This window comes from Trachurus japonicus, chromosome 14 (genome assembly GCF_045865225.1).
Source record: "Trachurus japonicus isolate A0001 chromosome 14, Traja_1.0".
NCBI lineage: Eukaryota > Metazoa > Chordata > Actinopteri > Carangiformes > Carangidae > Trachurus > Trachurus japonicus.
The window spans coordinates 6,500,222-6,512,300 of NC_140920.1; the positions used below are offsets into that span (position 1 = coordinate 6,500,222).

The 12,079-nt window shown below is 42.5% G+C and overlaps 1 protein-coding gene across 2 annotated transcripts in view; it reads right to left on the reverse strand.

The window, feature by feature from the left end:
- Positions 1 to 11,753, reverse strand: part of stk32a (serine/threonine kinase 32A) — an 86,244-nt gene extending 74,491 nt beyond the window's left edge. The window contains exons 1-3 of one of the 2 annotated variants that reach the window (XM_085797224.1): positions 11,393 to 11,753; positions 4,921 to 4,976; positions 2,632 to 2,783 (exon numbers count right to left, since the gene is read on the reverse strand). In XM_085797224.1, coding sequence (XP_085653350.1) covers positions 2,632 to 2,783; positions 4,921 to 4,976; positions 11,393 to 11,444 — 260 coding nt within the window. In that variant the 5' untranslated portion in view covers positions 11,445 to 11,753. The remainder of the gene's footprint in view (positions 1 to 2,631; positions 2,784 to 4,920; positions 4,977 to 11,392) is intronic. The other variant, XM_085797223.1, reaches the window with a different exon arrangement.
- Between the last annotated feature and the right edge of the window lie 326 nt (positions 11,754 to 12,079).

Below are 12,079 nucleotides of genomic sequence, written 5' to 3' on the forward strand. Positions count from 1 at the left end.
GAGATCGTTGTTGGTATTTGTGCAAAAGGGAATTACAGCCGGGTGTGGATTTTATTTGGTTGAAATTATTATTACCTCCCTTTGTTTTATGTTTTTTTTTATATCTCCAGATGTCTTTCAGACCCTTTGGATTGCGCTGCTGTGTTGTTGCCTTGGCGATGCAGCCAGGTCCATGAATTTGGAGTGGGTGGAACATTTGAAGGCCTTTATTTGTTTCTTGCAAGTTTTTTTTCTTTCACAATCACTTATTCCACCTTTAAATTGGTAGCGAGAATGAAGGCTGAATAAGCCAATAGCAAAATAAACCGGCTGCCATCTCCTCTTCCTCTCCGTCCCGGTAACAGCGTGGGATCTCTGGGTTTTTGTGTCAAAGCAGTGCAGTGCAGTGCCAGTGGCGGGCTCCCCTTACACAGCGCTGGCACATCAATAAACTGACCGTAGCAGCGCTGACTTGATGCCAGAGTTTCAGTTTCTTCAACATCACTGCTCCATATTAAAACACAATAGTTTGCACGGAGAGGAGAATAAGTTGTGAAGGGGCCGAAGTGTTTTCATTTCGCTCCTGTCTTAAGAGTGCATTGTTGCTCGGCTGCACACCGAGCGTAGACACCTGAGGTCAAGACCTGCAGCGGGAGCCGAGCTTGACAGCAGGCGGAGGAGAGGAAAGGAAATGAAGCAGGTGCAGGAAGAAGAAGAAAAAGAAGAAGAAGACAAAGCTAAAGGTGAGAGAAGATGAAAAAGAGGACAAGAGGACAAGCTGGCTGGGGGGACAGAAGCAGAAGTAAAAGGCTTGGATTTGTCTGCATGTAGTTTTTTCTGCAGTGCGGCTCATGTGGCTGCAGGTAATCACTCCCCGGCTCTGACCTTGAGCATTCACCTCAGGACAATCATAACTTACGCCAACTCAACACAGCCAGAGAGACAGAGAGAGAGAGAGAGAGACAGAGAGAGAGAGTGGGCGAGTGGGTACAGCGCAGCGCTGACCCAAGCACATCTCTGGAGGAAATCACCCCCTCCCCACCACCAGCCCCACTGCCCCACCCGGGGGGCTTTACGCTGCCAAAAGCATTAACTTCCAACCTTCTTTTTTGTCCAACGCAGCAGGCAATCAGGCAGGAAAGCCAGCACTGGCATTGTTTGTCTGATGAGTCTGAACGCTCCCCTCCGCTCTCTCGTCTTCTTGTATTTTCCTTCCCTCTCTCCATATTGTGGTTACTCTGTCCTTTTCCCTGCTCCTCTCCTCTTCGCCTCTCTCTCTCTCTTTCTCTTTCTCTCCTCTAATTCATTCATTCCCAACGTGGGAGGATTTAGTTTTGTTTCCCTCAAATTGGTAATTAAAAGACGGGCGGCCACTGATTCTGCCAGAGTGGTGCTCTCTCACAAAAAAGGAAAAACTGAAAAACTGAAGAGAGGTGAAGAGGAAAGTGGGACAGAGGACCAAGGATAGACGAGTAAAAAGAAAAAGGAAGTAGTCGGAAAACAGAGCTGCACAAATAAATCATCATCTAATTTAATTGTTCAGCTGGTGGAGGTTTTTTTATAGGGCGCTGCTGAGCTCAAATCAAACCTGTGAATGAAGAAATAATACATAGTGCAATGAATAAATGAATACACATGCTTTTATTTTTGAAAACCGGACGGCAGGGACTGTGGCTCTTATTCTGTGTCTGTGGAGAGAGAGACATCCTTTCCCCCTGGAACAGAGAAGCAGGGTGGCTTCCTCTTAAAGAGTGGGAGTTCTTATCAAGAATTAATGATGCCTTTCAGACGGGAAGTTAACCAGCCACACTTATCAGCCATCTTAAAAGTGCAATTCCTCGCGCGCAATAAGCTGGCGCTCTCAAATTATGATGAACGAGTTGCTTAAAAGTACCTGATGAGTCATCTTTGGTTTAGCTCACAGTTTGGATCGGCTCGTATCAGCGTTGAGAAAAGGAGGGGAGAAAAAAAAAAGTCTTCGTCAACCTCCCAGAGGTGGTGAAACAAACAAGAAGCAACCGGGAGAATCGTCTACATTAGAGCTGAGTTCAGCTCGGTGAGCAAACGACATTTTCCTTTTAGCAGCTTCACAGTGTGAGATGATGGGAGGAGGACGGAGACTGCTCCTCAGTGGTCAACACCTTTCCCACATGCATCTATCTGCAGACTCCGGTCCAGGACTGTGTGAGAGGCTGTTTTTTAATGGCTGATGCTCTTTTCCTCTTGTCTGTTGCAGAGTCTGATTTAATGGACAGGGTGCAATCACTGTAAAAATCAAATGGGTGACACAGAGTGCACCGCCAGGCCTGAGTCTGAGCGGCTGTTACCGTCTGATGGTGATAACCGGTGTGAAACTCCGAAGCCTTTGTGGAGATGACCTGCTCAAGTGGAAATCATCGGTAGTGTGCTTTTTAAAATTTTTACACAGCAGCTTTTTGTTTAAATATTTCAGGAACGGATGAGTTCACTCTGTCAAAGTCAGTTCACGGCTCCCTGCCTTCGAATTCAACAAGTACCATAAGTGATTTACGCAACTTTTTTTTTTCAGAAATGACCTCAGATTATTTCATGGTAAAACTTAGAGACACACACACACACACAGACACGACAACCACACAATCAAAAACACTGATTCAAAGCGCGGTGACTCACCAGAAGTTGACCAGGAACGGGTGCTCGAGGTTCTGCATGATCTGCAGCTCCTTCAGGACGTTTCTCACTTCGTTGCGCTCCACACACTTCAGCTTGTTCATGTACTTCATGGCGTACATCTTCTTAGTGTCCTTCTTCTGGACAATACACACCTGAGGAGATTGTACAAGGCTCAGTTACTTCATCGCCGAGGTCAAAACCAGTCAGACAGACGGTTAAGATGTTTTATTTCTGTACCTGTGTGTGCTCACAGTTCTTCCAAGGCAGTAAATGGTTTTAGCATCAAACAAATGTACAGACTCAGACACTTGTCCCTCTCCTACGCACCTGACCAACAAATAGATGTGCAAAGTATTTTTTCTCTTAGCATCCAGACAAACGCCAGTATGATAAATATAATGCTCAGTTGTGATCATGATATAATGTTTTCATAGTAATAATTTAATAGCACTTTTCCCACATGAAGCCCGTCTTTTAATTGATCAATGACACTGAAAACCATTGTATCGCGTCCTTAGATTTCTGATATTCTGATGACATTTAAAGGGATAGTTCAACATTTTGGCAAAGTGGCCCATTGCCATAATCCCTATAGTCATAGCAGTAGGTTTGTTACCTTTATTTGTCGGTGCAAGCTATTTTTAGAACGGCGGAGCAGAGCCGCGAGCTGCTCAGAGCTACGCTACGGAGGCTAATGGGATTTCTTGGTTTCCCTCATCAAACTCATCAAATACACAATCCAACAACTCCAAAACGCTCTGGTGGACAAGTTGTGACCTGCACATTCACCACGATATGAGATAATAACAGAACGTTACGAGACGGAGTTGTTTTTCATGCAAAACTGCTGATGCGCGTTGCCCTCAGGGACAGTTTTTCGGCAAGCAGTCTCTGCATTTGCCTCGAAAACAACATGCTGCCTTGTCAAACACTTTTGTGTTTACTACATAATGCCATATGTGCTCCTTCATAGTATTGATGTCTTCAGTATGAATCCACATTGTAGAATGTAATGAAGATAAAGAAAAAAACATTGAATAAGAAGGTGTGTCCAAACTTTTGACTGGTAGTGTAATTCAGTACGACACATGAGAACGTGGGGTGTTTGTTACACGTAACATCGCTGCAACAGCCAGAAATGTGGGTCACTGAACAAGGTCGAAAAGGTCGACAGGAAACTTCAGGATTTCTCTTTAATCTCTGCGATGATGACGACATTAATCCTCCCCTCACACGTTCACCACAGAACCAGTGAGTTTCTGAGATGGAAACATCGTTAGTGTCGGCGTTCGTTAGACGTGTTAGTTCATGTCAGCAGGAGGGAATTAAATTTGAAAATGAAAAAATTGCATAAAACCTCTTGGAAAATGGCACTCAGTGTAGAAATTAAAAAAAAATGACTGTGATGTGACACAGCAAAACACAGAAAGTAACACCTGGTGCATTGTGGGTCGCTGTCACTGCACGTAAACATCAACATTAATTCCTTTTGACAATATGACTGAAAAAAAAGTGACTGCAGCAATGTACTGTAATAAATGCCACATATTTAAAGTAGTAGTTGCACTTGTGTGTGTGTGTATGTGTGTGTGTGCACTGTGAGCGTCAATGAGCCGGTGATTACTGCGATCTAAGAGAGTGATCTGTGCAGCAGCTGGCACAGTTAATCAGCCGAACCCTGATCGCATCACGACTCCCATTGAACAGCTTGACATCCACTGTGATTAGACTGCTTATCTGTTGTTGGACACAGTATTGATGCCGTGTGCTTCTGTTCAGTGTGTACACATGTGCTCGTGAGCGTGCACGTGCGTTGGCTGTATGTTCTAACATGTTGTCCTTAGTGCTGATGGTGAATTACTCTTCACTATTGGGTTCAACAGCAGGAGGTAAACACGGCTGTCACCTCTGAGCTGCTGCTGCTGCACGTTGAGTCTGTGTATGATGATGATGATGCTGCACTGACTCAAAGGGCACTGATGTTTTATCTGCAACAACATGTGTGTTTATGAAAAAAGGAAATCATGAAGAGCTGCAACAAGTCGTAAATCGGCAAGAAAATCACCGCCCGCTGTTTAGGAAATCAAGTTCATCGTTCAAGTCGTTCTCCTCTGATAATAAAGTAACGCTGAAGTATCTGCTTCCTGCTGCTAAAGTCATCGTAAACTGAATGTCTTTGATGATGTCACCTTGTTGTGACACACGTTCATCTTAATATTCTCAGATTGCATCACAATATTGATAATAATAAACAAACAGGCACAAACACTGACAAAAACATGGACTTACTTTTCCAAAGCTTCCTTTTCCGATCGCCCTCAAGATCTGGAAGTGGTCGAAATTGACTGCAGGGAAGAAGAGAAGAAAATGAAAATGAAAATTACATCAGATATAAAATAAAACAGTTTAAAAAGAAATAAATAAATACATTACAGCATAATTTCTTCCCAGCTGTTAGAAGATGGTGAAACTACCCGACAAGACCAACAGTAGATGCACATTTGCTGCCGCTTAAATATTAAAAAGAAAAGTTCTTAATCTTCATAAAGCTTTAATTACATTAATTCCACGCAGGTGGATTAACAGTAGATGAGACTTTGTTTTTAACCTTTGTAAAATGAAAATCAGGTGATTGAGTCATTATAAATGGAAATAGATGGATGTTTGGAGCAGGTACAGTAGTATAGTAGCTTCACCGTGAGCTCTGAGGTCTCCAGGGCAACCACAGGTCAATGACATCATAGAGCACAGAGTTCAGATAAGCCTCGACACAGAGACGTCTCATCTTCTCAGCCATCTCTCTCTCTCTCTTTCCTCCTCTTTCCTTTCCTCCATCACTCTTTATCTCCTCCACAAACAAACAATAGAGCAGAGAACTAACTCCCCATCTCTCTCTCTCTCTCGTTCTCTCTCTCTCACATTCTCTCCATCTATCAGCAAATGTTTTCTCCAATTGAAAACGTATGGGGCTGTTTGTTTCTTGCTGCCATGACGACCAGGACAGAGGATGCATCAGCTGCGACCCCTCTGACCACACTCACGCACATCCACCAAAAAAAAAAAAAAAAGCTAATCTGGTTAAATATGACTTTAAGCGTCACCTGCCTCTCCTGCAACAGTACAGCTCACACACACACACACACACACACACGTGCACATTTTGCCTGCAGACTCTCGATCTATTGAATGTGACAGTTAATGTTATGCTCTGTTAGTCACGTATCTCTGGCACTTCCTCCTCTCACACTATCTGTGTTGGAGTGTTTACACAACCTCTGATAGGGTCCACACGATGATGATGCCGCTTTGTAATGTACACACACACACACACACACACACACACACACACAGACGTAAAGATGGCAGCGTATATACACTCAACATACACACACTGAATATATAAACGTGGTCATTTTCCTGCTGAGCTACTTGTAGATTCTGGTGACGATGAGGCTCAGTCAGATCAGAGAGAGAGAAAGAGAGAATAAGAAGAAGTCAAATGAAAGGCAGAGAGGGAGATAAAGTGAATTCAGAGAGAGAGAGAGAAGAGGATTAAGATGGAGATTGTGGTATTTTAGCAGCAGCAACTGTGAACGGTTTAATGTGCTCGATGAAATGATGGACACACCAGTAACAGAGCGTGTAATGATCCAAATCTTAAGACGAGTGGAATTGACACATTGGCAGTTTCTCCGTGGATTTAACTAAGTGAGGAAATCATCGAACTGAGGAGCTCGTCTGCCCGTCAATTTGAATTTGACTGACACGTCGTGATCAGTTCGGACTGAGGCTAATCGTACTCGTTCAGGTCGAGTCTCTCTCTCTTTGTACGACTGTGGCCCACTCTACAGTCATTTTTTCCCCCCATGTCTTTACCGTTCTCCTCCGTCCGTCTGAAGCTTCTTTGTCCACAAACAAGTTGACTAGATTTGAAAATGCACCAGACTCTCAGCACTCATCTGCTCTAAAATGGAGACACAGGTCTTTTCTATTTTTACCTTGTTGGATAACGGGTGCACACAAGTGCGGTCAAGCATTTTGGGGGCAGCTTTGTGGACGTCTGCTGAAATACCCACATGGGCCTTCGCAGTCAAGAAAATACATTTTTACTTTGCACAGACCCACACAAGCTTTGGAAAATTGTATCTCAGCCCTCAATAGGTCACAAAAAGCCTATATTGTTAAATGTTCTTCTTTTTTTAAAGTTCAGTTTAGCAAACTCAACTCAAGCAGAAGGAAATAATTGTATTTTATAGGGGACTATTTTCAGCAGCGGATTAATTTTTTGTAATAATTGTATTTGTATTAATTTTGTTTAACCAAGCCGTACAAACTAAACAACTAAATACGTTGGTATAGATTATTTTCAGTTGTACGACCCATACAGTAGGAGTTTTTGTGTCCTGGTCCTGGAATTGCGCTGCTACGGCAACAGGCATACCAGACCTCTGTTGTCATGGTTACAGGAACATAGTATATACACAGTCATGACTTCAGGTGTTGGCACAAAACAAAACTCTACTTTGTTAGCTTTAGAAAAAAATGTGTTAAAGGGACTACGAGGAGTTTTGGACAGCGAAGTGTTTTCACACTACATTTCCCATGAGCCTCCGCGCGCACGCTGAAATTCTTGGAGGATGAAAGCGAAAACATTTGCCAAGAATGTTTTCATTAATCAAGAATGAAAGTCGGAGGTTTGAAGACGATCAGATACCGTCGTAGTTCCGACCATAAACGATGCCAACTAGCGATCCGGCGGCGTTATTCCCATGACCCGCCGGGCAGCGTCCGTGAGACTGAAACTAGGAAATGCTGGGCGAGTCGACCACTAAATAATAATATCAAAATAACTATAAAGACTAAACAATATATTTATCGAAAATGGACCCATTAAAAAGTATGGGTAATTCATCCACATTAATATGAGACGCATTTATAGCCAAATACAATACAATACATTCTTGGGGTCTAAATATTAAAAAAATATCTACGTCTTCATCATGACACAGTCTTTGTTGTCATGGTTACAGTGTAAACATTTAATTATGGGTCATATTCCTTGTGTTATGTTGACACATCCATCCACACCGACCCTCTCCTTTTCCCTTCGGCTCCTGTCATAACATCTATGGCCACTAGGTGTCACCTGATGACAAAACGTAACGCGCTGCACAAATGACCCGGTAATAAAACACAGAATACTATCAACCATGATCTTTAAATGCAGATAAATCTCAACACACACACACAATACAGATATAAATATTATTTTTAATATGTGTGTGTACTGCTCCAATGTGTTTCAGTCCCGTTAAGTTTTTTCTATTGTCATTCAACATGTTAAAAATACCAAGGAATGAATTACTCAGACCCAATAATTATAAATAATTAAAATAACCTTAAAGAATAAATATAAATAGACTCATAATGAAGATTAAACCAAGCAGTGAGTGGTCACAGCTTCCTGGTTATTTACTGTCCAATAAATAATAAAAGATGACAGAAACAAAAATACATGAATTTGCATAAACAATGTGATTCAGTAGTGTAGCTGCATTAAAACACAGGAGAGATGATCACAGAGCAGAAACAGAGTCCAACCAGCAAACAGAATAAATCAGTTTCCCTTAACAGACTTTTATTGTTTTAAAATGTGACTGACATTTTCAGAATCAGCCAATTCAGTGTGGACGTACTGTCTCACTCTGTCCCCTCTCTTCCTCTCTCTCTCTCTACTTCCCTCTCTCTACCTCACACAGAAGCCTGTAAATCACTTAAGGACCCACCGTCGTGGGAACATCAGCGCTCACACAGTTGCTCTGACAACTGAAACAGAGCCCATGGGTCCCTGTGAATAAAGTACGATCAGCAGTAAACGGGGCTCGTCCATTAACCAGACTCTCCCAGTTACACACAGTGGAAAAAATAACCGTGGCACCGAGGGGACATGTCACTCTCTGAGGGGATAAACATGTCATGACAGAGTTCACCTTCACACACAAACACACACACACACACACACACCTCTGTAAATCAACTGAGTATGAACTGTAAAACTATGTACTGGAAACTGTGGGTGTTTCCCATAAGAAATTCAAAAGCCATGCAAATATGATGCATTAATTTGGAAATATCCTCACATTTCTTTCTGCTATGTTAAGATGTTAAAGTAATTTTACCCCTCAGTTGTTTTGTATGTATAGTAGCAAACATCAAACATCACAGACCATGACTGTCATGTGACTTTTATTTATCTTAGAAAAGCTAGGTTGAATTTTGAAAAATGTAAGCTTCATTAAAGAGGAACTATGCAAGATTTGCACCTTAATTAAACTTGATAACATCAGAGTTATTGCGATGGTTAAATGACTTGTTACGGGAAGAATGGAATCTCTTCTGCCTTTTACCTAGCCTCTCTTAGTCTGGAAAACCAACTCAAGCAAGATTAAGAGCCTCTGACCCGGTGTCCCAGATCTTGTCTCGCGAGAAACATGGACTGCTTTACGGCATAACGACACAAACACGCCTGGTAATCCGTAATCTGTTGTTAACGTTACCCACCTCAGTAGATATCGCTCCATGGATTGCCTTCTCAACGGCTTTGTTGAAAACAAATACACGTCACACATAGACAATATGCACTCCGACCGGACTTGCATAGTTCCTCTTTAAAATAGTCTGAAAAACTACCTCATGCAAATGGAAAGTGACATTTGGGCGTTTTTTTTTTCAAAAGCCGTGCATTACTCATTTTGCAAATGGTGAATAATGGAAGTCACCTCCTGTATAAAATATAAAATATATTATAAAAACATATATTTTGCTGTTCAACAACAAAAGGACAAGTCCATAATCAGTGAAATGCTCTCTCTCCTCACCAACTGTCAGGTAGTTTTCCAGCTGCTGTCACATGACCCGACCTCAGAGCATTAACTTACATGAATAATATATTTATGAAACCAAGCCACTGTTGCATTAACAAACAAACAAATTCCACTTTTGTGGAACAATACCACCTCGCGGCAAACTCTGAACGCTCCTGAAGTAGAAAGAGGAAAAATTCAATTTGCATCTTTATTGCCTCTCAAAGGGGCTGAGAGCCTGATGTACAGACAGTACAGTCAACATGCAGTGATCACTAACCCTCATGATGATGATAATAATAATATTGTAATAAGTAAAAACTGGAGACTCTCTGCAGAACCAGATTTTGTATTCACACCAGCAGCAGTTTCCATGTCAACGATCAGCATTAGAAATAAATAACTTTGGTTTTTGGTTCCTCCTCTCAGTTTTGATTCCATCTTTTTATTTTTCTGCCTTAGACTCCAGTTATCTCTCTGTCTCTCTCGTTTCCCAGGAGTCTTTGCAGAACGTACAGAGCAGTCAGGCGGGGGATATTACCAACCGTCAGACAATAACAATAAAGTGGAGGAGCACCTGTCTGGTTGGTGTGACCTCAAAAAGGAGAGTCCTGCCCGTCTGTGACGTTGAGCTCCATCAGCGAGGGGATTACTGTGTTTCCACTGAGCTTTTTTTCGTTTGTTTTTTTTTTTTTTAATTCTCATTCAAAACGCCGCGTCTCTGTTTATTATTCCCTCGTGCCCTCTGTGAAATCGCCCACGCTGTTTAGCAAAAGGGAGAAGGTGCAACTGTTCCATTAACTCCAGAGTTCACAGCAGCTCGGTTGTGACTGACATTTCCAGAACGGCGGCGGCGGTGGCGGCAGCAGCAGCAGCAGAAGCACACACACTGAGATGACTAAGCTGCAGGGTTAACCATGAATAATGATTTCCTCTTTGATAGCGGTTTTGCCTCCAGTGTAAAGAAAACACCACAGATATGGATTTCATTAGAGGGAGGCAGGGTGAAATATACAACCTTTAGTTTGTCACACGCTGATGAAATTCATCTCTCAGTCAGCACACACACACAAACAAATCCTAAAACAATTATAATGACTATTAATGGGAGTATTATGAGCTGAAAACAAACATTATACTGTATGTCAAAGAACCAAACCTATACAGCGAAGGGAAAAACCACCTCAGCTCTGACTAAATCACTGACTCATACTCAGCAGCTCTGACTTTTTCGAGGTCCTTGAGGCGAAGCCAGGAGGGAAATAATTTCAAAGACTGACACAGATCAATAAATTCACATGGTGTGTTATCTACTCAGGTCAAACAAAAACAAGAAATAAATTCAGACCGACAACTTTGCCAATCAAAATAATAATCTCTGCCAGTTCTGACCTTGATGGTCACAGTCCTGGGGAAAAAAAATTGAACTGATAAGAAAAATATCACGACAAGATTCAAATAATTCACATTTATCATCAAAACAAACACCAAAATCTGAAGTAGACAAACACGTCCACATGAGTTTAGTTTCAGGAAAACAACTTTTCTATTGTCTCAGCATAAATATCCAAAACTGTGGCTACAACAAGGGGTGTTCCCTCTTTCCTATTTCTGAGGAAGAAGACTAATGACAACCCTAATTAGCATCACATCCGTCCAACCGTTTCCTCTGAGTGCTCTCCATCTTTTCACAGAGGAAGAAAAAGCTTCTTTCACACAAGGCTGCATAAAAAAAAACAAAAAAAACACCTTGACATGAGGCCAGCAGAGTCGAATTCATGCTCACAACTTTGTGCCAACTTTGTTTTAGTTCACCTTCCTCCTGTCTGAACCGTGATAAACAGATAAATGATGAAATGAAGAAAAGGATCTGTCTCTGGTGTTTCTTTAACACTCACCCTCATCGGTGTCGTCCGTCACCGGAGCCTTGCTGGACTGACCGAGCCCCATGACGACTGCTCCTCTCCTCTCCTCTCTCAGCTTCTCCTCTTCTGCTCAACTCAGCATCCAACAGCAGCTCTCCCTCTGAGACGCACTCATAGCCCGGTCAACACTATAGCCCCTCTCTCACACACACACACAAACACACACTCTCTCTCTCTCTCACACACACACACACAGTCTCACGTGCAGGACTGCTCAGCTCTGTGTGTCCTCACTGCTGCTGGTTAGATGGACGCAGGCAGACGGACGAGTGTGTGCAGCCTGCAGGAGGAGGAGGAGGAGGAGGGTGGGTGATGTGTTGACTTGGAATCTAACCTGTCCACCCGGAAAGACAGGAACAGAGAGAAAGAGAAAGAGAGAGATTGAAGATTTTTTACAAAAAACATAGCTTTAAAACTCAACTCACAGGTTAAAGACTTTCCTCCCTCCCCCCTTTGTCCATTATCAACTATTCTGATCCCATTACAGGCACAGAACTGGAGGCTTTCTGTCTGATTTACAGTTTGCTGGTGTTGCGTACTCTAACTGGGATCCCTCAGGCTGCAGGACGACACACATCAGGAGTCACCACATCTCACTCAGCAGCAGCAGCAGCAGCAGCAGACAAAAGAGACGCTGCACCAGGAAACATGCAAACCTCA